Source organism: Calonectris borealis, chromosome 6 (assembly GCF_964195595.1).
Source record: "Calonectris borealis chromosome 6, bCalBor7.hap1.2, whole genome shotgun sequence".
Classification (NCBI taxonomy): domain Eukaryota; kingdom Metazoa; phylum Chordata; class Aves; order Procellariiformes; family Procellariidae; genus Calonectris; species Calonectris borealis.
In genome coordinates this window covers 4,827,926-4,851,842 of record NC_134317.1, presented here as the reverse complement: position 1 = coordinate 4,851,842, position 23,917 = coordinate 4,827,926, and the positions used below count along the sequence as shown (strand labels likewise).

General features: G+C 39.0%; 1 protein-coding gene across 2 annotated transcripts in view; it reads right to left on the bottom strand.

Annotated features, from left to right (window-relative positions):
* The window catches only part of QTMAN (queuosine-tRNA mannosyltransferase), a 200,617-nt gene that overhangs the window by 103,022 nt on the left and 73,678 nt on the right, over positions 1-23,917 (bottom strand). For both annotated transcript variants that reach the window (XM_075152709.1, XM_075152710.1), the window contains one exon: positions 2,758-2,925. In XM_075152709.1, coding sequence (XP_075008810.1) covers positions 2,758-2,925 — 168 coding nt within the window. The remainder of the gene's footprint in view (positions 1-2,757; positions 2,926-23,917) is intronic.

Below are 23,917 nucleotides of genomic sequence, written 5' to 3'. Positions count from 1 at the left end.
ATTAGGAGTAGCATATGTACCTTAATTAGAAATGTCTTGATTTCTGTCTTTGATTTCTTGATCTCTGTCTCTTGATTCACTCTTTGAAATATTTTTTAACTTTTTTTTTTTTAACTAAGTAATAAATTGCTATTATTAAGCTAAAGGAGCACATCCTATTCTATCTGTGGATCACTTTTTATTCATAAAATGGTAAGACTAATATTACTGCCATTATCTCTTAAAAGCATTATAAACAGATAAGGTCCACTGTAATATGACTTTTGTAGAAGTAAACTCGGGAGAAAATGAAAATTCCTCAGAAATAATCCTTCGCACTGAAGGGCAACTTACCTTTGGTTAACCTACCTCCGACTGACCAGGTATGTCAGGTAGCAGGATACTAGAGAAATAGAATGTTATTTTAACCTATGCATACATGATCCTGATTAGAAGTACATTCACCATATATATATATATATATATAAAAATACATAGCACACAGTACCAAAACGAAGGTGGAAAAAAATTGGCATGTTAATGTAATGTTTAGTTCTTTACTGCTGTGTTTTAAAATCAACCGGATCAATAATTTTAAGGTGTAGTTAAACGATAATATAGGTATTATTTCTCTGCTTAGAGTCAGCCTGGGGAAAAAGAAAAGCTATCAAGAACCTGAAATACCTGGAAGTTTATCCTGGAAGTGCTGACACAACCTTAGCTACACTGGCAAACATGCAACGCTAACGGAGGTAAGAAATGCTTTATGGCCGGTGGCTTTTCTCAATATGTTATATATTGTAATACAGACCTATGGGTCATAAGATACATTGAGGACACACTTTCATAAGTCACTGGGCTGCTGAAAAGTATATCTGAGGTGAGAGGCTGTCATTCATCCTCACTGCACCTCACTGCTCTCTGGTCAAGGAAGAGAACTGACACTGCTCACCAAAGCAGCAGGAGTCAGCAGGAAAAGCAAAAAAAAAACAACACTGGAGAGAGAAATAATCCTTTTCAAGCAGGCTGCGGGAGCTGAAATGCTTTCTGGAACCCCACCCTCTTCCCCACATATGGTTTTTAACCCGTTGGTCTCCTCGTTTCTGTACAAACTTCTCTGCACTGATTCAATGATGACATGACGTCATCTCTGCCCAGCTTTTTCCTAGAGGTTCTGCAGATCACTGCCACCACCCCGTCACCATCACTGCCTGAGCAGCTAAAAGGAATCTCAGCCATCATTGGAAAGTGTGATTTTATTACATAAACTCTACAGAAACACTAAGGAGAAAAAGAAAAAAAAAAAATCTCTTTCCTAATTATCCGAAGCACCAACCTGGAGATTTAAAGTGCTCCAATTTTAATCATCTCCAAAATCTTTATGCAAAACTGGAAGGATACATTTTCACATCTCTAGCATTTCTAACAGATTTGGAAGATGGGAAGAGGGCATGTCTTTGCAGAAGACCGCATGTCTTTGCAGAAGACCGCTAGGTAGTTACAAACAGCAGAGGAGATGGCTTCTATCTGCTGTTAAAAATGGGGTTTCTGCAGCAACAGAAATGGAAGATGAATATTATATAATTACATGGAGAAGCTATTGGAGGCTGAAGGAGACAGAATGGAACATCTATAGAAGTCGTCTCTTTTTTTTTTCTAATAAAAGAAGATAATTTCATTATCTTAAAAATGCATATTTTGAGGATAAATGTTTGCCAGCTTACAATAGATGTGTGAAAAACAACTGCCATAATAAAGCAAAATATATATATACAAAAAAAAATTCCTTGCCTCAGTGCCAAAAAATACATCTTTTTGTTACAACATCTGAAAATGGCTGCTTTTGTTTTGAAAAGATCTTCACTATACTTTCCCATCTTTACTGCTCAGTGAGTGAAACATGTTGCAAATGCAGCGGCAGAAGCAGCTACAGAATGGCCAGGGTATACAGGATCGTTATCTGAGAAATTTCAGTATCAACTGGCTTGTATTATAAAGATGCAAAAGCTTAACTTGTACCTTAAAATGCTCAATCCCTATTCCTAATAATTCTCCTGCTAACAGACAGGTGAGAAAAATCATGGAAATGAATTTATTTCAGTTCAAAACAACTGAGTTTTGCTGCTTCACTTAGGTCTGCACAGTGCCTAACCACAAAGCTTTTCAGCGTTGCTGTTATTAACTTCTTTCATTAACTCAGATTCGAGAAATACATTTGTTTTTAGCAACAATAAAGGACCGCAGCCTTTAAAACGTCTGGGTATTTTAGCACTGCACAATTTCTGAATACTAGATGAAAGAAATATAAGGATTTATCTGGTATGTTTACTGCCCTCTCTTCACAAGAAAAGTGCTGCAGTACATTTTAATTTCTGTTTATTTCCCTAAAACCCTCGATATAATTTCAGTTGGATGCAATAAAAGCTATGGCCAAGCACGAGCTGATTAGCTGCGGCTTTGCGAAGCATCCGCGAAACAAAGCATCTCGCTTACGGCCAAGACACCAAGACACAGGTCAAAATCCGCACCAGTAACGGGTACACTGTGGTAGCCCAGTATAGCATCGGTGGACTTCATACAAGAAGTTGAGATGAGTTTATAGAGTAGATTGTTTCTGCCACAGCACTTTTATCAACCTCTCTTCGGGACTCTGCTGGTATCTCGGTTTGCTACGGGGTCATCATTTATACGGAGGAGGACTCCTCGGGCTCACGATGCCGCAGGGTTGTAGACAGAAGGACACCTTAAATAACAGGGAGCGGTGCGAGAAACACCTACCATGAAAGAATCTGGTTGTATCCGTACTGAAAATCCCTTTCCTGGCATTTCTGGACAGGATATGCCAATTGATTCTCATGGAAGTAGAGGACCTTTTTCAATTTGCCAAGGTCAGGGCGGAGGGCAGCGAGTTCAGCCAGGTTAAGCACCGAGCTTGCAAAGAGGATCCTGGAAAACAAGGAGAGCAGTGTTCGCCGTCTGTGAGCATGCTCGCAGGGGTCACCCCTTCCCCTTCTCCCCCTCCCCAAGAAAAACATAACCCCTATAGGGACACATCAATAGCTAAGCCTTAATACCATGTAGCAGCATTTGAAGTTTTGATCTCTTAAAAAGCAGCTGCTAAGAACCCAACTAGAAAAGCACCAAATCTCATTGGTCTTCCCAGCTCGGTTACAGAGAGATGCAAAATAAAAAAAGCTGGATGGATTTTATTGAAAAAGGCAAGAAAAGCTGTATCTGAAGGACAAATGGAACAAAGATAAGGCTGACTAGGGAATACTTTGCTTGCCAGTTTCATTACACTTTACTTCTTTATGCAACCAACTACTGAAATTCAATATATGAGCAGGAATGGCACATGTTCATGTTATGACATAAACCCTTTTGATTTATGCAGTGCACTTATCTAGTATGGTCTATTTCCCCCCCACCCACCCTTTTTCTGTTTTATTTTCACATTTTTATTAGGTGTCCTCTATAATGAAATGTTGTTTCTACCCTTGCACCCCAGTATTGCCGTAGCACTCCTGCTATTCCACAGTCTACAACACTGCACACATCCTTCAATCATATAAAGCAGGCACAAACACCACTAACAAGCTGCAATCTCGGCCTCGTATAACTTACCAGGCTACCAGAAAATGAAAGTATTTAAATGTGTAATACGGAATCCTGACCCTACTGTAACCAGTGGCAGATTTCCCTGCATTTCACCAAAAGTATGCGAGCATCTCCTGTCCCCTGGCTAACGCCGCTTTCAAGCAAACTGAATCCTGAACCTACAGAGAACTGCAGAGCCGTAGACATTTGTGTTATACATTTCTCATCATAAGGGATTAAAAAAAAAAAAAATTGAGATCGGGTATTTATTGCACATAAAACATTAAGCTTTAATAAACTACTTTTCAACATAGCATGTTTCTGACTTTTTTTTGTTATCCACCATTTTAGTGGTTCAGATTCAGAATTGATTTATACAATGTTTAATTCTTTTGAAATCTTTCCCATTTTTAGTCCTATTCTTCCTAATTTTTATCCTACTTTATTCCTATTCTTCCTACCTTTCATGGATTTTGTGTTCAAGCTTACTGCCAAACCGACATCACTAATATTAAAAACTTCTGATCCTGCCTGTCAATCTTAAAGCTCATGAACTTCCCCAAACAGCCATATATATATCGTAATATCATCTACGCTAACACACACCATTCTTAGATAATCTGTATCTACAGAACAAACACTTCCTAGACAACAGATCCTGCATCCATCTTCATCAACTGGAGTCAATGCTAATCTGAAAGGCTTACGAAAGTAAGAGATGAACGTTATTGCCTTGTTCATCAAATATTTGATCGTTCTAAAGGGACTGTCAAACAGAATGCCAATTAAGATACGAGCTCAGGTTTATCGTGAGCCATACTAAGAGGAAAAAAAAATAGTTTTATGTAAGTCCTCGCTTATTTGTCACGAAGAGTAATAACCTCTGGAGCTCGTAACGACCTGGGTGCCAGACCCAAAGCAGAGGCAGGAAAACTTCCTACGGGCGATGCAATACCCCCGCTCAGAGCTAGAGTGACAAAGAAAAACACAAAGAGGAGAAAACATACCCCAAATACTACAGAAATGAGATGAAATGGTTGCCTGGCAAAATTTTGGCTATTTCTGGCTTGCACTATAGCTTCTCCTCTCCTTTACTGATTTTTCAGAAAACCTCTTTCTGCAATGAGCTAGGAAGAAAATTGAATCGATGCAGGATAGCGTCTGTGAACTTGGCTGCGTTTGAACGAAGAGAGGGGAAAAAAAGAGATGGCACACTGGGATTGAAAACACGGGAAGCAGCACCGAGCAAGGCACAAAAGCAAGAGTGGAAAGAGAAGGCAGCGGGGGTGCCAAGGTTAACACGACGACTGGAGAGAAAAGGGCAACGGGGAGCACGGCGAGAAACGAGATCCAAGACTTAAACGTGGACAAAACCGTGTAGCTCTGAAGTATCTGAACTCGCTCAGATGGACAAAGGAATAACTAGGAGAGACATACGAAAACAAGACGGTTATATCCACAGGAAAGGAAAATAATGTTTGCAGCACCGGCTTAGACAACCCGGAGGATTCAATAGCATCATTAGGGAGAGCTGGAGGCTGGCTTCTCGTAAGGCAAGAAAGGCCAAAACCTTGGAAATCTTGCAAGAGGTAGACCCAAATTTTCTCCACTGTTAATGGGAAGGGATAAGACCCAACTAACGAGCAGATTGCTTATCACTGCCCAGCCATCAATAAACCAGCGTCAAGAGAAAACTGCTGCGATTACTAACAAATTCAGATTTAGAGCCTGAAATGACACTGCTTACGCTTCTTACAGAAAAAAAATAATAAAAACCAAAAACCATTTAAGTGGTAATATTATTACAAAACACCCTTCTTGATTCGCTTGCATTTCCAGAATTTAACCCAACAAATAGGAGATGCTCTTACATTTGTTTCTTTACTGCCATAAAAGCTGCTAACTACCAACGATAACCGATTTCTCCGGCATTACAAGCTTAAATAACACCCGACAGCACGAGTCCCCGCGAACGTGCCCACAGAGCAGCCGCGCACGGGGCTAATGGACTCACGCAGGGCACTGGAGGATATGCTGGAGTGTATTTCCACTTAACACCTATTACAAGGGGAAGAAAGGAAAGTTTATTATAATGTAACGTGCGACATAAATATATGTCAGTTGTCATTCCGTGTGACATCAACTTCCATTTTACCTCGGGTTATTATTTAAGTAATAAATCCTAACAAGGTGAGGTTTATCATCCCACGGCGTGTATCCGGGAGGTAGAGACACAAGGTGATGGCAAGAACGCTCGAAACATGATAATTCCTGACAGCTGCTGCTTGAGCACAAGTTAAATTGAACAGTTTATCTCAGCATAAAGATGTTATAAGGTTTTATGTTTAATTTAAAAAAATTAACATAAAACCCAGAGAAAGCAGAGTTAGGCAATCTTTCACAAACATGACATACTACAATCACTGTATAAGCTGGATTAGTACTTATTACCATGCTAGTAGAGAATTAAGCTGTTTTTAGACCACCAAAGAGCTTTAAATTGCAACTTTTGTCTCTGTAAGAGAAACCTATATTTAAAACGTCTGCTAAATTCAAATTAACAGCTACATCATTAACTTACCAACTCACAAAACCCCCCACGTTTCAACTGCTATTATGGTATTCTTATCTAGACCTATCAACGCTACAATATATTATATATACAGTACTCTTCAATAAATATATCGTGCGAATCCCCACAAAACCCGCGTTGAAGGTCACATTCGTAACGCGACTGCCCTAGCTCTCCTCTCCGAAACATCCCCAAGTGTTCTTCTGTGTTACGAATGACCTTCTCGCATAGAGCGGGACCATCACACATGCAGTAGCATCACTGCCTTGGAGGCTGGCCAAATTTCAGGGCCACCATCTACACAAGCTCTGGTCTTACACTAAGCTTCTGCTTAATCTGAATCACTTAATAGTCCTTCTGACTTCTGAGGAACTACTTAGGTGAATTAAGTTAAGCGTGTGCGTAATTCATACAAATATTCGTGGGAGGGAAGCTGAGCGTGCTTGCAGGTTCAGAGCCACGATGTGTCCGGAGAACCCTCTGACCTTTGCTATTGTCTTCCTCATTATTTTACTCCAAAGGACTGAAAAGCTGTAAAATATAAAAACCTTTACTGTTTTTAATTACCAGCAGACAAAATGACTAATATAGGTTTCCATTTATATCAAGCAAATTACAAAAGTAAAGGTGCTAAAGTATTTTTATTTTGCTTTATAAATCTTCTTCATGTCACGTAACCGTGATTTACTCTTTTATGGCATTGCCCTAAATCTTTCAATTACATTCCCATGCAACTTAACTAAAAACACATTTTGCCTTCCCCTTGGGAGACCACACAGGGCATATTTATGTATCTATGGATATGGAGGCTGAACTCTCCAATTCACCAGGCTTACAGCACAAAGCGAGTTTAAAACAGCACCTGATTTGTACTGGAATATTCCCTCTGTCTGGCAGAGGCTCTGCCAGCATGAAGGACTGGCCACCGCTTGCATCGCAGCCCAGGTAGCCCAGCTCTCCCTGGAAAAGGAGGAATACTGTAGGGGACGATCCTGCAGCAGCAACAGGGACTGTCCTGCACTGCAAATGAAATCCAAGGTCATAAATCTCTGCTGCAAAACAACTGCATTCACCATAAAACGAGTTTATGATTGTAGATCTGGCAGTCCAGAGAAGAGGTACGAGCACTCTTCGTTTGCCAGGTGCAGCATTACAATAAAACAGAGTTAGATTTGGGTGTCACTACAAATGTGAGCCTTTTAGGGGGATACAGGTACTAAAAAAAAAAAGACCGTTCATTAGACAGCACTGACTGAATTGACATTCATCCATCCTTCGGGAGGGGAGCATGAGGCTGGAAGAAGTGGTTTTGTACCAATCTAGAACTAAAACCTTGAGCACTTGGAGGCATCAAATCCCACTGTACGTCTCACAAGGCATCAACCGCTTTGCTCTCGCCGAGCCCCAAATTATACTCTACCTACAAATACATTTCTTTTTCCTGAAATTTCAACTGGGAGTCCTAATGTCATACAGCAGAGTCTTAAACCCTCATATTTTTACCCCAAATATGGTTTTATTCTGGGCACGGTTCCTGTGCGCTCAGCAGAGAGAAGTCAGGGTGCCACCAGAGACCACACGGGCACGACGACCCAACAAATCGTCCCTGATAACCGTAAAGCACAGAACACGTGCCACTGCTGGTGGCTACATTTTCTCCAGTTGATCAGAAACCAACCGAAATTTTATAGCAAGCAACAGGAGCCATTCGGGAAAGCATTTGCAGTGAGACCGAGGGCAACTCATCCTTCTGGTGAAGGCAAGCACGGTTGGGATAAGTACTGACCACTGCTCTGCCATGTTGCCTCCTTAACGGTCAAGGAAAAGACAAGAGGTAGGACCATAAACATATCCACCTTGAGAAACAAGGGCTTCAAAGATGATGGCGTCTTCAAGCTCCTCAAGACCAAACCTGAGGGCTTTGGTTCCTCCTTCATACAGTTTCCTTGATTTCAACCCAGCAATTCAGACAAGTCCATGGATTTGGCTTTAAGTTATTTTTCAAATGTAAACTGTATAGCAAATAGAATTATTAATGCCTGGAATGTTAAACAGACCCGTTATTTTTGTTTATTATTACACACATTTTTATATGATCAACTTGCAGAGGTTGCATTTTTACTACTAGACCAAGAACACACAAATTGCAATCAGATATAAAATGCTTTTCCATTTCCCATTAAACAATAGGTGACTCTGAATTTCTGAACAATAAATACTAATAAGTGATAATGTATGACAGTATAGAGTATAATAAATGATAAATTAACAATAATTTTTTACATGGAATGTACAAATGTAAAAAATGCTTCTAGATATTATAATATATATCTCATAAATTAAGGTTTTCTAGATAGAGCATAATTTGAAATGTTTACAGAAATAATTAAGTCTTACTATTGTAACGTTCTTTATTTTTCAGAACAAATCACAAGGGTTGTCATGCCTTTCATCTTAATTAGGCCATGTGTTTGTCTTATTTATTTGTTATGTACTTTCAGAAACGTTTACAAATATTAATTGTAAAGAAAAATATTTTTTCCTCTTGCTGTAATTACTATATGTACATACAGTACACAGTGATAAATATTCATGGCTGCTACCAGTTCAATAGTTTTGGATTTGGGGTTTGTCTTGTATACTAAAATACAGTAGAAATGAATAGCTTGTTTGAACTCATGCTGCCAAACCCTTTTTAATATTTTAATTTAAAAATACATTCTCCTTCCCCCATTTTATAGTATGTTATTTTGGACTATAGTCGAAATTCTTGTTCCTACTGTGACAGACCTTAGTTAAGTTTTTCATAAGAATTTACTGCCCAGGAATCAAATGCATTTTCCCCTTCTTTATATATACCATACCCCAAACAAAGTCTAAACTCTCTGCATGCACATCTGCTATTTGACACAGCTGGAGTAGGAGGGGGCTCCAATTTCCCACTATTGCATGTCCCACCCTTCTCCTGTGTCTCCTCATGCCACCCAGATTTTCAGTCCTCTGTTAGGACCATGGGTAGAGTTCTTGAGAACCTCCCACCTCAACCTGCTGACCTCACCGATGTATCCAGCAAAACTAGAATGGGGCTGAAGCTGAATAATAGCAAATCTCTCATCTTTAAAATATTCAAGAGGTTACATAAATGCATAATTTCATTTGTAAATTATTTGGGTTCTCTCTCAATTCCTTCCTGAATTTTTATCTCAAATAGCTGATGGGAATATTTACATGCAACCCAACCTTACAATCCAATTTTGGGGGCCAGATCCCCAGCTGACACAACTGAACTAGCCTTAAACACATACCACTATTTTTGGTGACCTTTAACTCAAAAAGATACCAAAAAGGACATGAAAAGTTAATCAAAACTACTTTTCTACTTAACATCAAAAAGTAAGCTTGAAAGAGTCTCTCACAGATAAGACTTTTAGAAGTTTGAGGGGGAATATTTTGTTTGGATTACTTTGATTTTTAGGCAATGGCACTGAAGCTTCTTGAATTTTAAGTGTGTGGTACTATTTTTTTTTCCCTGATTTGTAATTAAATTTGGCTTCAATTAATTACTGACAGATGCACATTTTTACTTTAGTGGCCAGATTGTTCACCATGGGCTACAACGTCCTCTCTGTTTCCATGAAGGGAGAGGTCGAGACCAAGCAGCTATAGCTGCGGTGATGGGGGGAATTCACATCATCTTCCTCGCTCAGATTTCACACCGTCAGCATTAAATAACGAAGCGAAGCATCTTATTAGAGCAGAACATAAGCAAATCAAAATAACCCACTAGTGAAAAGTAGCCGCTGCTGGACGGTCAGAGATGTAACTCTGCTCCAATATATGCTGCGACAGAGCAAGAAAAAAAGTAAAAAGAAAAAGAAAGGACAACGTCTGAAGGCAACAAATTCACCAAGGGTAAAAACACAAGATGTAGTGATATACAGTGAAAAGACTTTTTTAAAGAAAAAGGCTTGTAAAACTGATGCTTTACTCAATTAGGTAACATTTTAAATAGCATTATTTATTGTTTTAAAGTCTGCAAATTAATTTCATTGGGTATCTTATCTGTCCAACTCTGGAGAAAAAAACAAACACGTCAAATGACTGGCATGAAAAATGCAATATGCCCAAGAGGTTGTAGCAACATGGAGAAGTCTCTTAAGACTACACACAACGCCACTACTATTCAGTAGCAAATCTGAACAATAAACTTTGAGGACCATTATTTCACATCATCTGGTGTCAGTTTGGATCCAGGATGACACAGAAGAGACAGTCAATATCACGGATATATGGACCTCACTGCAAGCGAGAATGATTTATACCCTTGAAGGGGAACCAAAATAGTGAGTTTCCCTTAAAAAGATTTAGATTAATAGATGCTCGAATGAATGAATGGCAAACAAAAAATGGCTGATTTTCCTTTATTTTAAAAAGTTTTGGCAAACTCAAAACTCAAATCTTCTCCCAATTTTCAGGTTTACACATTTTACATTTTAAAACAACAGAAACCTCATTCACTTTGTACAATGGCAGAGAAGATGAGCAGGGTCTCAGCAGACCGGAGAGCAGTTTTACATTTCAAGTGCCCCAAAAATCCTACTGTCCAAAACATTTCAGACTGTTTTGTATGTTGCTTTATGCACTTTGATATCTAAACACTTTTTTACAAATTTGAAGACTATCACTAAAAGGAACTTTGTTTTCTTAGCAAGTGGATTTCACATTTTTCTTATATCCCATGGCTCTGATTTCATCTCACACAATCTATAAACATCAAGTCCTTTAAAAAAATATTTTTGTGGAAGCTAAATGCTCTCGTAGCTGATTTTCCCAAAAAACTCCCACTCCAGAGCATCAACCCAAGGCATAACTACTGCCTATGAATGGGGACCTCAGGAAAAGCAGGATTCTTCCCAGAAAACTAATACAGCCCTCGAAAAAACTCAGACTGTCATAAAACCTGAGCAGCTGGCAACTCTGTCACCATGAAGTATCCATATGGAAGACCGAGATGTGTCAAACTACCCAAAACGAGTTTGGATAGTGCAGAAGATGGAATAAATAATTCAGTATCTTCAACACTTTCAACAGCAGGTAGTAGATATGCTACCTGCTTCTACAACGTGCCAAAATGTAACATGCGAGTGAGAGCGAGCGAGAGAATGTGAGTATCTCCAACCTGTTTTCATGAGGATATTTTGCTCGAGGAACTTCTCTTTTTAGAGGCATATGATCCGTATCAGATGTTTGTCAGGAGCAGGCAGCACTACAGAACATTAGGAATAACTTAGTGATTTTAATATACATTCACAAAGTGCATACTCCTTCCTACACATATATTAAAAAACATATCTTAATCAAATATTACAAAAAAAAAAAAAAGGAAAGTGCAACTATTTATTTCTCACAACTGCCCTTCACACTTCTATAATATTGTTGTTGCGGCATAGTGGCAACTTTCCTGCCATAATATAAGCTGAGCAAACTATTCAATGTGATCAGTGAATTGCCAATCAGAACTACAATTTAAATGTTTCTGCTCCGTGTTCATGCAATAGTTCAACTATAACACTACATTGTACAGCGACAATCTTCTTCCTTCTCTTCCTATAATAGCCACACATTGACGCATAAAGGTACATCATGTATACTTTCAGAAGATAAAGGGACTATTTAATGCTTAAGAGCCTCCAGACCTGGATATCCGATATCTGTGTAATAAACTAAACGAGAAAGTGCCACTAGAAGAGAGGGTAGGTCACAGCATACTAGTCATAGAATCATAGAATCATTAAGGTTGGAAAAGACCTCTAAGATCATCCAGTCCAACCGTCAACCCAACACCCCCATGCCCACTAAACCATGTCCCTAAGCGCCTCATCTACACGTCTTTTAAATACTTCCAGGGATGGTGACTCAACCACTTCCCTGGGCAGCCTGTTCCAAGGCCTGACCACTCTTTCAGGAAAGAAATTTCTCCTAATGTCCAGTCTAAACCTCCCTTGGCGCAACTTGAGGCCACTTCCTCTCGTCCTATCGCTTGTTACTTGGGAGAAGAGACCAACACCCACCTCGCTACAACCTCCTTTCAGGTAGTTGTAGAGCGCGATGAGGTCTCCCCTGAGCCTCCTCTTCTCCAGACTAAACAACCCCAGTCAGAAGTCTCCAGGAGAGCAGCGGCTCTCTGATTTGCCTATTTAGGTCAAAATCAAATATCATAACTATTTCTCAAATATTAGCATGGGACAACATGAGCTACTTGCTAGCCCTGAGCGACCGTGACCACTGCAACATCTTGCTGGGCATTCAACGCTGCTCCTCCAGCATCTCTTGCAGGTAGAAGGTGATGCTCAGTCACCGAGACCACAAAGGAGGAGGTTGCAGGAGAGCCCCACTTACTGGTCGGTACCGGAGGACCAAAGCCCTACCTACATGGAGATATTTATCAACCAGCACTTCACCAAAACCATGGGGACAGTCTGTAGACCAATATTCAAAAGCATATCAAAAAGGAAAAACTCAGTCTTCGTATATTACACGCTATTTTCAGCCACTGGACTTTCTTATTAGATCATTTTTTAACTCGGCAAAGCCCATACTCGCTACCAGATTTGAACGATTACACTGAAATGGCTGAATGACCGACTGAAGTGAGATTTCAAAGTGAGACAAACGCTCTCCTAAATTCAAAAGCTGCCAAACATATTTCATCAGACTTTCAAAAAATAATTGTTTTGTCTGTTCTGAATTAAGCTTTAAGTGCTTTAAGAGAGGTTTCTCTACAAACATGGCTAAAGATCACAAAGGAGAGCATTTGGATTGAATGTAACCCTTCAGTCATATATTTATTAAATCAAACTTGCATCATGCCTGGCATATACCATAAGCTGGTTTACTTCCATTTACATAACACAATTTTAAGTGTAATCTGTATTGATGTCCTATCATTTTATTTCACGTGTTATCATAACAGGTTTTTATTTATAATGCCACCAGCAAAAGAAAAAGGGGAAAAAAAACGGGTCTCAGCTCTGCAGCTTGGGCAAGGCAGTTTGGAGTCCCTGACATGGGACACAGGGGACCAACACAAGAGCAGAGACGTATCGGAGAGAAATCAAAGAAAAAAAGACTATGCTAAACTTGTGAGAGAATTTGAGAGTTCTGAAGCTGAAGCCTTTTGCCCATTTTCTTCTCCAGCTCCTGGATGAGAGTTTTGCTGGGCTAACAACCATGCTAGTCATTTACAGTCACATTAAAGTCAATTTTTAAAACACGGATGCATTCCCCGAGTAAGGAAACTGAACCCCAACGCTGTATTATTTTAAGATTTTCCCCACATGGAAAAATCCAATAATAGAATAATAATCCAATAATAATGCTTCCAGATATTTTACAAATCACGTTTTCCCAACACATCTCATACGCAACTACGGTATCCTGAAACTTCTGAATTCCTTTCATCATTAAATAAAGCATCGAGTGCTGAATGCCCATTATTCCCCAGTAACACGCGGGAGAAATACACGCCTCTGGGGTGGAAGTCAGACATAACAAAGTCAGAAGAATACACTCGATGCTTTCTAATCTTTAAGATTAAGAAACTGAGGCCAAAGCTCGCTTATCGAGGGCCACGAAGAGAACCAGTGCCACAGTGAGAACTCAGGAGCCCAAGCCGGAGTTGAAGATAAGAGTGTGTCACGGTCTAGTGATTTAATCAACTCATATATGATCACGTCACTGTTTATGTATCTTATGGACCCTGCTCACCACAGTACCTGACAGATGTCCCAAAATAAAATGTTATCTTCGTGAGACTGTACATAGCGATTCAGTATTTTCAGATATCGTATTTTAAGGCACAGATAGCACGTGTATATGCACGTTTGCGTGCATGCACACACAGATATACAACACAGACACATAATACGCATATATAGTACATAACATATATATTTTCTGCACTTCTATCAAATTCCACCCTAAAACTGTGAAGCATTCTGAACTGAGCTATTTAAACTGTGGCCAGGAAAATTGTTGACAACAGCTAATTTGTTATTGGGAAAAGATCCGTGCATCTCTCCGTCACAGAAAGCTAAAAATCTGTTCGAGGTGGCTGGCCGACAAGCTTTCATATCTGCAAAAACTGAGCAAAGGGAAATAGTTTTGGTCAAGGTCACCAAATAATATTTTTCCAGTGATGCCTTTGGACTACACGTAAAACCTTTCAGGGCTCCTGAAAAGGAAACTTGACTCAAGCTGTTTGTCAAGATGACCGGAGATGTTCTTTGGAAAGTATTTCCAAAAAAGTTCTGGAACACTGGTAGCTGTACAATCATATGGGATTAATTTTCTGTATATATCTCTATATATTGCTGGAAGAAACAAATTAACTTCAAAATTCAAAGATCTTTATACAGCCCTGTGCTCTTAGGTACAAATATTTAAGTAAGCTCTACCTCCTGTCAAACACTGAAATGGATATTAAATTACATTAAATTATTATAGATACAAGTAGTAAAACTTTTCTGCTTTCTCTGTGAGCTTCTGCACCTTGGTATTTCTTGCACTGCGTAGAAAAGATAATTTAATATTATCTGCGATTTAAATTCCTGCTTCTATTAAAACACTAAGTGTGTGCTGGACGTATAAACGCATGCCCAGAAGCCTGTGCCAGAAGTCGTCTCACGAAAATCCCCCGTAAGGGATGACTCTACAAACTGGCTCAGGAAAACTGTATTTATTTACCATGTTCCTTTCCCCAGCGATGATTTCAGGATGCCATCCCTTCATTCACCTTTATTTCTTTTCTTAAAAAGAAACGAATAAACAAACAAACCACACAGAAGGAAAGAACTTAACCATTCCAGCCCCAACTGAACCCCAAATCCCCCACCAAACCCTATGACCACCACCTGTACGTGCTCAGCACAGCAGGAGCTGCCCCAGTCTGCAGGCACACCGAGAGGGGGAAACGCTCCTCTTGGCTTCATATATGATATTAAAGAAAGGAATATATTTAGTGTTTTTTTTTTTTTAAAAAAAAAAAGGAAATCTTCCTCTCTCTTTCTGATACAGGATCTGTGCATTGACTTGATGGGAAAGAAGCAAAATCTGGTAGATAAAGTATAAAAACTTAATTTCTTCCTTCTCTCTTGCTCCTGTGTGTTAGTAGAAAGAACAAAATCAAGGAGGAGCAAGGCACTAGTGAAAAAATATCAAGTCAAAATTACATCCATCAGGGTGATACAGTGCAGTGTCCTGACTGGTCCCACCATAGACCTCCTCAGGGCTACTGTTTCAAGTAAAAATTAAACAAGATTACACAGAAACAGTTCAAGATTGACATTTCCCAGCTTTGTGTCATGTTACATTATTTGAATGAATCTCAACTTTTAAAAACATCCAAACACCAAAGAAAAGCAAATGAGGGCTGTAAAAAAAAAAAAATTCATAAGAAATAAGACTCTTGCTAGAAGCAAGAGAGCCACCCGTGTTGAGTATTACCCATGGTAAGAAGAGGTAACAATGTCTTTAAAAATATATTCTTTTCATTGCAAGTTTAATATGAAAAATGCTTATTATTCCTCTAGCAATTTTTCCCAGCGACGTTACTCGGGTCGTGCCTGTAGGTCTTTGCACGTCCATCTCACAAGAGTCACTGGATGAAGGCCAGGGTTCCCACCACCGCTGCTCTCCCAACCACACCATCTTCGAGGTTCAAAGTTACACAACACAACGAGGGCTCAGCTCTACCGAAAGGATACAGCCCCGAAACTACAGAAAAAGCTCTTCAGAAGTACGGAAAAAAAAAAAAGCAGGATTTTTTTCTAAGTTAGCCAAGAAATTCGAAGCAGCAAGCACTCAACCTCCCTCTTCTCACCACTCGCAAGCACTTACAGAAAGCCTGTTCTTAACCATTCTGCACAGACAAAATTCCCTTTTATCTTCTATTTATTTTCATTTTTACCTGAAAGGCAGAGAAGAGTTGGGCTTTTATGTACAACAAACACGAACGGGACTGTTTTTGCAGTGCATTAGACTGTGGTCTACTTCCACCGATATGAATGCATACCTGAATTTCCACAAAAATAACAATTTTGCCCTTCTGATTTAAGTATGGCATATATTTAACGTAACGTTCATCTATACACGTTCTCACTGTTTAAGAACTCGGCGCAGGTGTTATTAATAAAATAAATTTATTTTTAAAAAGGATGCTATTCTATAAGCTTTGAAGCTCACACATAGTCTAACTTAACCCAGCTTGGGCTCATCTGGTCTTTAAATGACTTCTTTCATGTGGTCAGCCCACGAGCCATACGTACTGCTGCTCAATCACGCCACTGTACATCGTCAGCGTGAGGATGATTTGCATGATTTGCATTTCCTGTACCGTTTGAGCTTCAATGAGCTCTAAGCACCACGTACAAAAGAAACCACCGCCAAGTAATGCAAAGATTTTAGTTAAACCAGATGAGACTATTTTAGTCAGGCTGCCAATACTGAAAAAAAAAAAGTCTCAGGGATATCCTGTTAAATAAGGATTTATTTGGAGGGAATCTGAACCTTAGATTCATACCCTTAACTTTTAAAATATAAAAGTTGTATGAATACCTTAATAAATATGGCCTAGCAGAAAACAATTCAGCGAGAACATACTGGGGTTTTTTCAATGTTTCTTAGATTTTGGCACCACATTATGTTAGTAATTTATTTATTTAATAGTACATAAATGGATTCCGATCACATTAGTTTTCCTACTGTATAAAACTAAATCTAATTAAACCGAATTCACTGATTGCTGCTTAAAATTTCTCCCTATGAAGAAATCTTTTATTTTATCACAAAAGATCAATAAAAGCTGTTGGACAAATAACTATGATAGAAACAGCATTACAGTAGGCTTCAATGAATAAGTACTAAAGTGAAAAAAAAAAAAGTACCAGAGCCTCGTTGTCATGAAAAACAGAGACAGATGGGGAGACAGACCTATATGATGCTACAAATAGATGAATATCTTGTAAGGATTTCAACAAATGTTATGAGACCTAGTCAAAATTTGAAAAACTACAGATTTGCTTATGCTGCTGTACTGAAGTTCACCTGAAATCCAAGCCATAATATAATCACATATATTATCAAAGTTTCAAAGATAACAATAAAAAGACAGAGTAGCCTTAAAGCCTTTATAAGATCTTTTCTAGATAATGGCACAATTAATAATGTCGTTATTTAGTACAAACACTGTGTTAATACAAAAAAAGATTAAGAAAGTTTGCTTTAATAGCCACTTTGGAAATGAGTTGTATCATGTTCCCAACTTAAAAAAAGAAGGTGTGCACATAAACTTCATGTGCAATATTGTATTTTACAGTAAGTCTTTCTTTAAAATGGTAGATAAATTCAGACATTGGAAAGATTAATAAATAATAGCACGCTGATACAGTGAACTGCACGTGACCAGCTACAGGGTGTACATCACGTATGCCTGATAGCAACCCAAGACAGTATGTTCGAGCACTCAAAGAATCTGCATATAATCATGCTTAATAAAAACCACAGAAACTCCCATTGCTGTTGGTTCCAAAGGACATTCATTTTTAGCAAATTAAGTTGCATCTTCATTTTTCTGTATTCTTCAAATGTAACCAAATATAAGAGGTGGCAGAAACTAACTGAGGGGTTAAATTCTGTCTTGAATACAAAAATTCCACTTATTCCATTGTTGTCTGCAAACATACAGTCAAGCACAACATTTAATCACAACGTGTACTTTCTATATTGTAACTGTAAAATTTAGTAATCGAAATGGCTACCATATTCAAAATGCATTCTGCCATTTTTCCACTTAGAGATCCCCTTTATAATGCTCCTATTTAAAGGTCAGCTAATTTTATTATGGAAAGTAACTAAATAACCTTTATTAATTCTTAGGCTCGCAGTTTTCTAGCACGTCAACCAAATAAATAATACACTGAAGGAAGATACAATACAAACCAAGCTGTTGAATATTGTCTCTACTGGGTGAGCAAAACTGTATTTGCAATAAACAAAAGAGGGCTAAATTAGAAATTTAAGACATGTTTTTTGCTCTGGAAATTACAAAAGCACGTATAGACGGAGTTTTTTAAAAGCCAGGCTTGCTGGTTCTCCCCCCGTGCTCCAAGATGCTGAGACCACTGAACGAGGTGCTAAGTCTACCAACGCCCAAGCACAAACAATAATCCCAAATATTATACAGCACCTTTTTTTTTTTGCCATTGCCTAAATTTGCAGTACGTGCACAATATTGGAGAACATAATGAAGAATTTTGCTTACAAACTTTCCTGCCGTCTTTAATAAAATGACTGAACAACATGAAAATAGCAAAGTTAAAAATGTATGTATTTGTATTTTATTCTCATGACATCTCTTGTATGGGAAGCATTATTAATGTTGCACACTATATAAAATGATGCAAGAATATCCAGTGTTTTATTATGTAAAGCAAAAATGCTTAAGTAGATCAGAATGCAGCATTATTCATGATCAGCTTTTCCTAGCACACTGCTTTGGGTGAGTTTGTTCCTAAGAAACATTATTATGTTTGAAACTAAAAATAGATAGCTATTTTTAGCTATTTAATCACATGAGGAAAAGACACAGTTTGTATCAGTCGTCTTTAATTTACAAAATAATTCCATAATGCACCCTGCACGTATATCATGAAAATCCCTGGCGCACAACCTCGGGGCTCGCACACCGTGAGCCACGCGCCGGCTGCAAGTGGAAGCAAAATGGGTTTTAAAAGATTCCAGCAACAATAGTCTTGTGACTAAATCAGAAACAGAAGCAGAAGTCATGAGCCAAACAGATACCTATCGGTTTCCTTGAGCTTAATCTGATTAAAACATGGCTCTCAAAAATGTTAAATAGAATGCCACGTCAGAGAGCAGGCAAACGATAAAAATAGTTTGTGACAGGAAATCATTATTAAACCAGCATTACTAGTGTATCTGTTGTGGAAATTTCCCTGTAATTTTTCAAGGTTTCCCCTTATGCTTTTCTTGAGTTGCCTGTTACACTTTTTTTTTCCCCCCTCCTCAATGGCGTGTAAGTTTGAGATGTAGAAAGAAAATTATCACTGCAATTTTCCAACTATACTCTGCTCAATACCATCTCAAGTGTGTCATACATCATCCTGTCATTCACTTTAACAAGAAATCACATAATATTCAGAGGCAGAAAATAATCCAAAATGGGCAAGTGCCACTATGGCAAAAACACATTCATATGCCATCATGGGGGGGGGAGGGGGGGGATTAATCTTAATTTCAGGGACTTTCATAATGAAAGCATCTTAAAAATATTGAAGTGGAGAGGAAAAGTTTCTGTGAAAGGCTGCTGGGAACGACAGAAGAGCCATTCTAGAGTACACCAACCAAAATTAGAAGAACAAAACTTGACAATATACTATCGCAGATCAACCTTAATGTTTTAAAAAGCTGGCGCAAATAAAATAAAATTCAGCACTCTTAAAAAAAAAAAAAATAAAGTCATTATTACTATCCGTCCTACTATTACCACCCTCTCACAACCATCCTCTGGATTATTGTGCCTTTAGAGCACTCCATAGAATACAAACTAGACTGGCAGCATCTTGCCCTGCCTTTCGGTACATAATCCAGAAAAAGCTTTTACAAAAAAACTACCAAACAAAAAATAAACACAAAAAATACTTTTACAAGGTCGTATCTTACAAGGCTAACTCAAATAACCAAAACCCTACTTTGGCACATTGAAGAGACTTCAACAAACTTTAAAAGCCACCCCAAAAACCTTTGGTTTCTTTTCAAAATGTCACTGGTGGGAAAAAACCACCGTCAATCAAATTAGCTGTCTTTTCATTGAAAATAGGCATTTCATCTCTAATGATGATTCAGACTTCCCCGAAGAAAAGCTGTGAATTAGTTGACCATTGATGTGCTGGCTTCCCAGCAGAAGGACACCCAACGCCCCCCTTCTGATGGCCCCTTCCCCCAGCAGCCTCCCCACCGCTGCTCGTGGATACTCAAACACCAGCAGGTTTTTAAATTTTAAGTCAAACTCAGAATTATTTGCCACTGGCACATCGTTAAGACAATGTTTGTGGGGAAACAAAGAGGTGCTTCACAGAGACATATCTAGACAGAAGGAGGGCTGATCTTTAATCAATCTCCACCTACTGCCCACCTAAATTCCAAGGGTGACAATGCATCACAGGAATAATGACAATTTTTAAAGATCGTAGAGTCATCGCATGTTTTGCAAAAGTTTTTTAAGACCTTCTTGGTTTTTGTCCTGGGTGTTGGCATATTCATCCCGCAACAGCCAAGCTGTATCTGACTCAGCATGAAAGGGAACATGCATCCTATTTACAGCGGTGCTTAAACCTTATCCCATAAAGACTTTTCCAAGAGCACTCGCATCTATTCTTTTTAATATCCCTCCCACATTAAGAAATGATTATCTAATACAGGGAGTAATCAGCTCACGGTCTTACTACAGTCATCCTCCTTGACAAAGCAGGGAAAAAGAATACCCAACAGTGAAGCATTAGAAAGTCAAGGTTCAAAACATCCACGCTGAGATCAACGCAAATTTATTTAGACCTCAATGCAACAAGACCAAGTGCTGTCTCTTGATACAGAAATGCCTATCTGCTGGTAAATTCAAAGCCTGTATTTGTGCAATGGGCCTCTACCAGGACACATGCAATGTCACAGCGAAGGACGCACAGCCTGAAAGGCTGGAAGAAAAGCTGGCGACAGCTAAACCAGAACTAGTTTTAATGTTAACTTGAACATTTTACCATGCCAGAACATGGTGAAAGATGAAATTTCACACTGTCCTGCCGTCAGAATTAAATAGCTTCCTAATCTGAAATACAGATATAGAAGTATGGACTAACAGATTATTAATTTATTACAGTATTAGTAATAGCAGCAATAATATTAAGAACGGGCCATAAGACAGAGCCAAGCAGGCTCTCTCTCGCCTTCCAGGCGAGAACTGAATGGGCAGAGTTCAAGTGCGCACCAACAGCCATCCGGATCGATGCAGATTTGTTCACAACACACCTTTTCTCATTTCATACCCCCTCTCAGCTCCATTTTCTCTATACTACCCTTGAGACATGCAAGGGAAAAACAGGCGTTCTTGTGGTTCTTAGGAGCAAAAATATGTATGTGTAGAGTTATATGGGGGGCCAGAACACCTCCAACGGCTGAAGGCTAAATGAGTCATCCACTTGAGAAGAATGACCAGTAATTAAACAAGAATCTGTAAAGCTATTAAGTGCGAGTATCAATTTCAACCTATGACACTGAAGGGAGAGAAGCTTCCTATGTACTGAAACCATCGATATATCATACAGCGGAGTCGCTTGCAAAATAACCTCTCACCTAAGGAAATTCTTCTCCTTAGGAAGCCAAACAAAAACAATCTAAAATATTTATTGCCATCAATTTCATCCCCGTTCCATAAACTGCTTAAGAGACATGACATCATGCTAACTACCTAGACCTGTCTGGGTTGATGATAGTCCCAGATTTCAGGTTGAAGACTAAACTGCAGGAGCATGGAAGGGTGCGAATCTACAGGTCACCGCAGATGCTGAACACAAATCTGACTCGCCAAAGGCAGAGCTGACACTCCAGCAAATATAGAAGGTCTGGCGGTGGCAGAGGCTGACACCACAAAAACAAGTCTTGCAATATTTTTGTCGTCTTTTCAGCCTCCTTGGACTGGAGGTAGGAAGGCTTTCCTTTAAATGGACCAGACCTCATTGCTCCTTCCTCCAGTCCTTGTATTCACAGTTCTGCTTTCGTATGGAAAGACATCCACAGCATCCGAGCATATTTCCTGATGCGTTAGCAAAATAATTAGCAAGCCCCATGCCCTGATGGGACATTACTGTCCATTTTCTATCCGTTAGCATAGCAAGCTGCATCTCCCTTTGCTCCATGGCTCCTTCTTCCGCATTGCTAGACCCGAGCTATATGATCTTAAGCCTTTAGTGCTTTACTGAAATCCTTTTATACAGCTCATTTCTAAATCTTACTTGTCTAGAAGTATTTTGTCTGGTTTTCCCCTTCTACCCCCTTACATCACTAAGTGCCAAGCACTTGGCAACCCAACATTCACAAATCAGGCTTCAAAGACGCAATTCTGAATCGTTTTGACTCAGGTTGTGACAAGAAAGGGCAGGAACCCCCAAACGCATTGCTCCCTGCTTCTGCAGGAAGGAGCAGATGGCCGACTTCCAGATGGCCGCCAACCTCGTCTCACCAATTTCAACATCTGTATCTTGAATTACATCTCAAAGGATGGTCCTGAGACAGACTGCAGGTCACTGCCCACAGCTCCCGGCTACACGGCTCATCCACAAGCCAAAGCATTTTGCAAAATGCAGGATGACAAGCCTGAAAAAAGGTTAAGACTAATTAAAGTCCGTAGCAGGACATAGCTGAAAAAAAGTTCAAAAGTAGATTTTAGGGAGAAATCCATCTTAAAATATATATATTTTAAGTGTATCTCAAATCAGACTTTTTCTCCCCAGCCACAAACACCCCTTGCTTTCCACATGGCACCTTGTAAACCAAGGAGACACCTCAGCCCTGGTCATCTGTACCTAAGAGGAATTAAGATGCAAACCATGAAATCCCAACCAACCCCAATGGTTTTGCTTCCTGAGAATGGGCTTATTTTTCAGCTTCCAGACCAAACTTATAAATAGGTTTGATGCAGCTTTAGACATGACGAACTTCCCAAGACTCAGTGAAACAATGAATTTTAGCTTGAAGTAGCCAAAGAGCTTTTTAACGCAGCCACAAACTATATTGTTTCTTCATATGAACTTAATCCAATTCCTCTTTGGGATAGTTAGAAAACTTTAAATCTACCCACAGGAAGGTAACAAAACAATTTTGACTGCCACAGTAAGGAGCTGATATGAATTAATGATTTCATCAGTTTTACAGCATATATTCTTCTACAGTTTACATAATAAATTCAAAAATAAAAACATTACTGCTTTCTTACTCTGAGTGCATAATCACCTCAAGAAGACTATTTCCAGACATTTAAAAAGAAAAGTGTATTTTACAATAGGAAAAGTGAGTATACTGCATTTCAAAATCCATTAAAATATAAAATTCTGGTTACAGGCGCAACAATCTGCCTAATTAGTTTTTCCTAATTAGCAGGATGCTCTAACCTCTTTAATAAGACTTCAGTAGACAGAATGTTCCATATTGGTTATCCATCTGAGGAAAAAAACTAAACAAGTACAGCTAATAGAACAAGCGTGGTTGGGCTTCGTGGTCAGAAGGCTGCTCTGGCGCATTAATACCGGCAATCTGCAAAAACACGGAATATTCTATCATCTTAAATATACCATCGCTCACACTACAAACCCCTCCGTAACACCAGCATTTTGAAGACAAAATTAAAGATATTAATAATTAAAGATAACACAAAAGTTAAGGAAGTTACAGTTTTAAATTCCACAGCATGTCCTGGAAGACCAAAAAAAAAAAAAAAAAACAACCCCCAAATACCACATATGTATGGACCAAAAAATACACTGTGGAAAAGTGAGCTGAAGAGATAATGGGACGGCAAATACCGCAGTGATGCTGTAACAGCCCAGAGCGTGGCTGCGTAGTTGTCTTCCTCCACTGCAAAGCATTTACTTCGTGCACGGAGTTTTTGTACCTTCCTCTTCGTGATTCAGTATGTACCTAGCA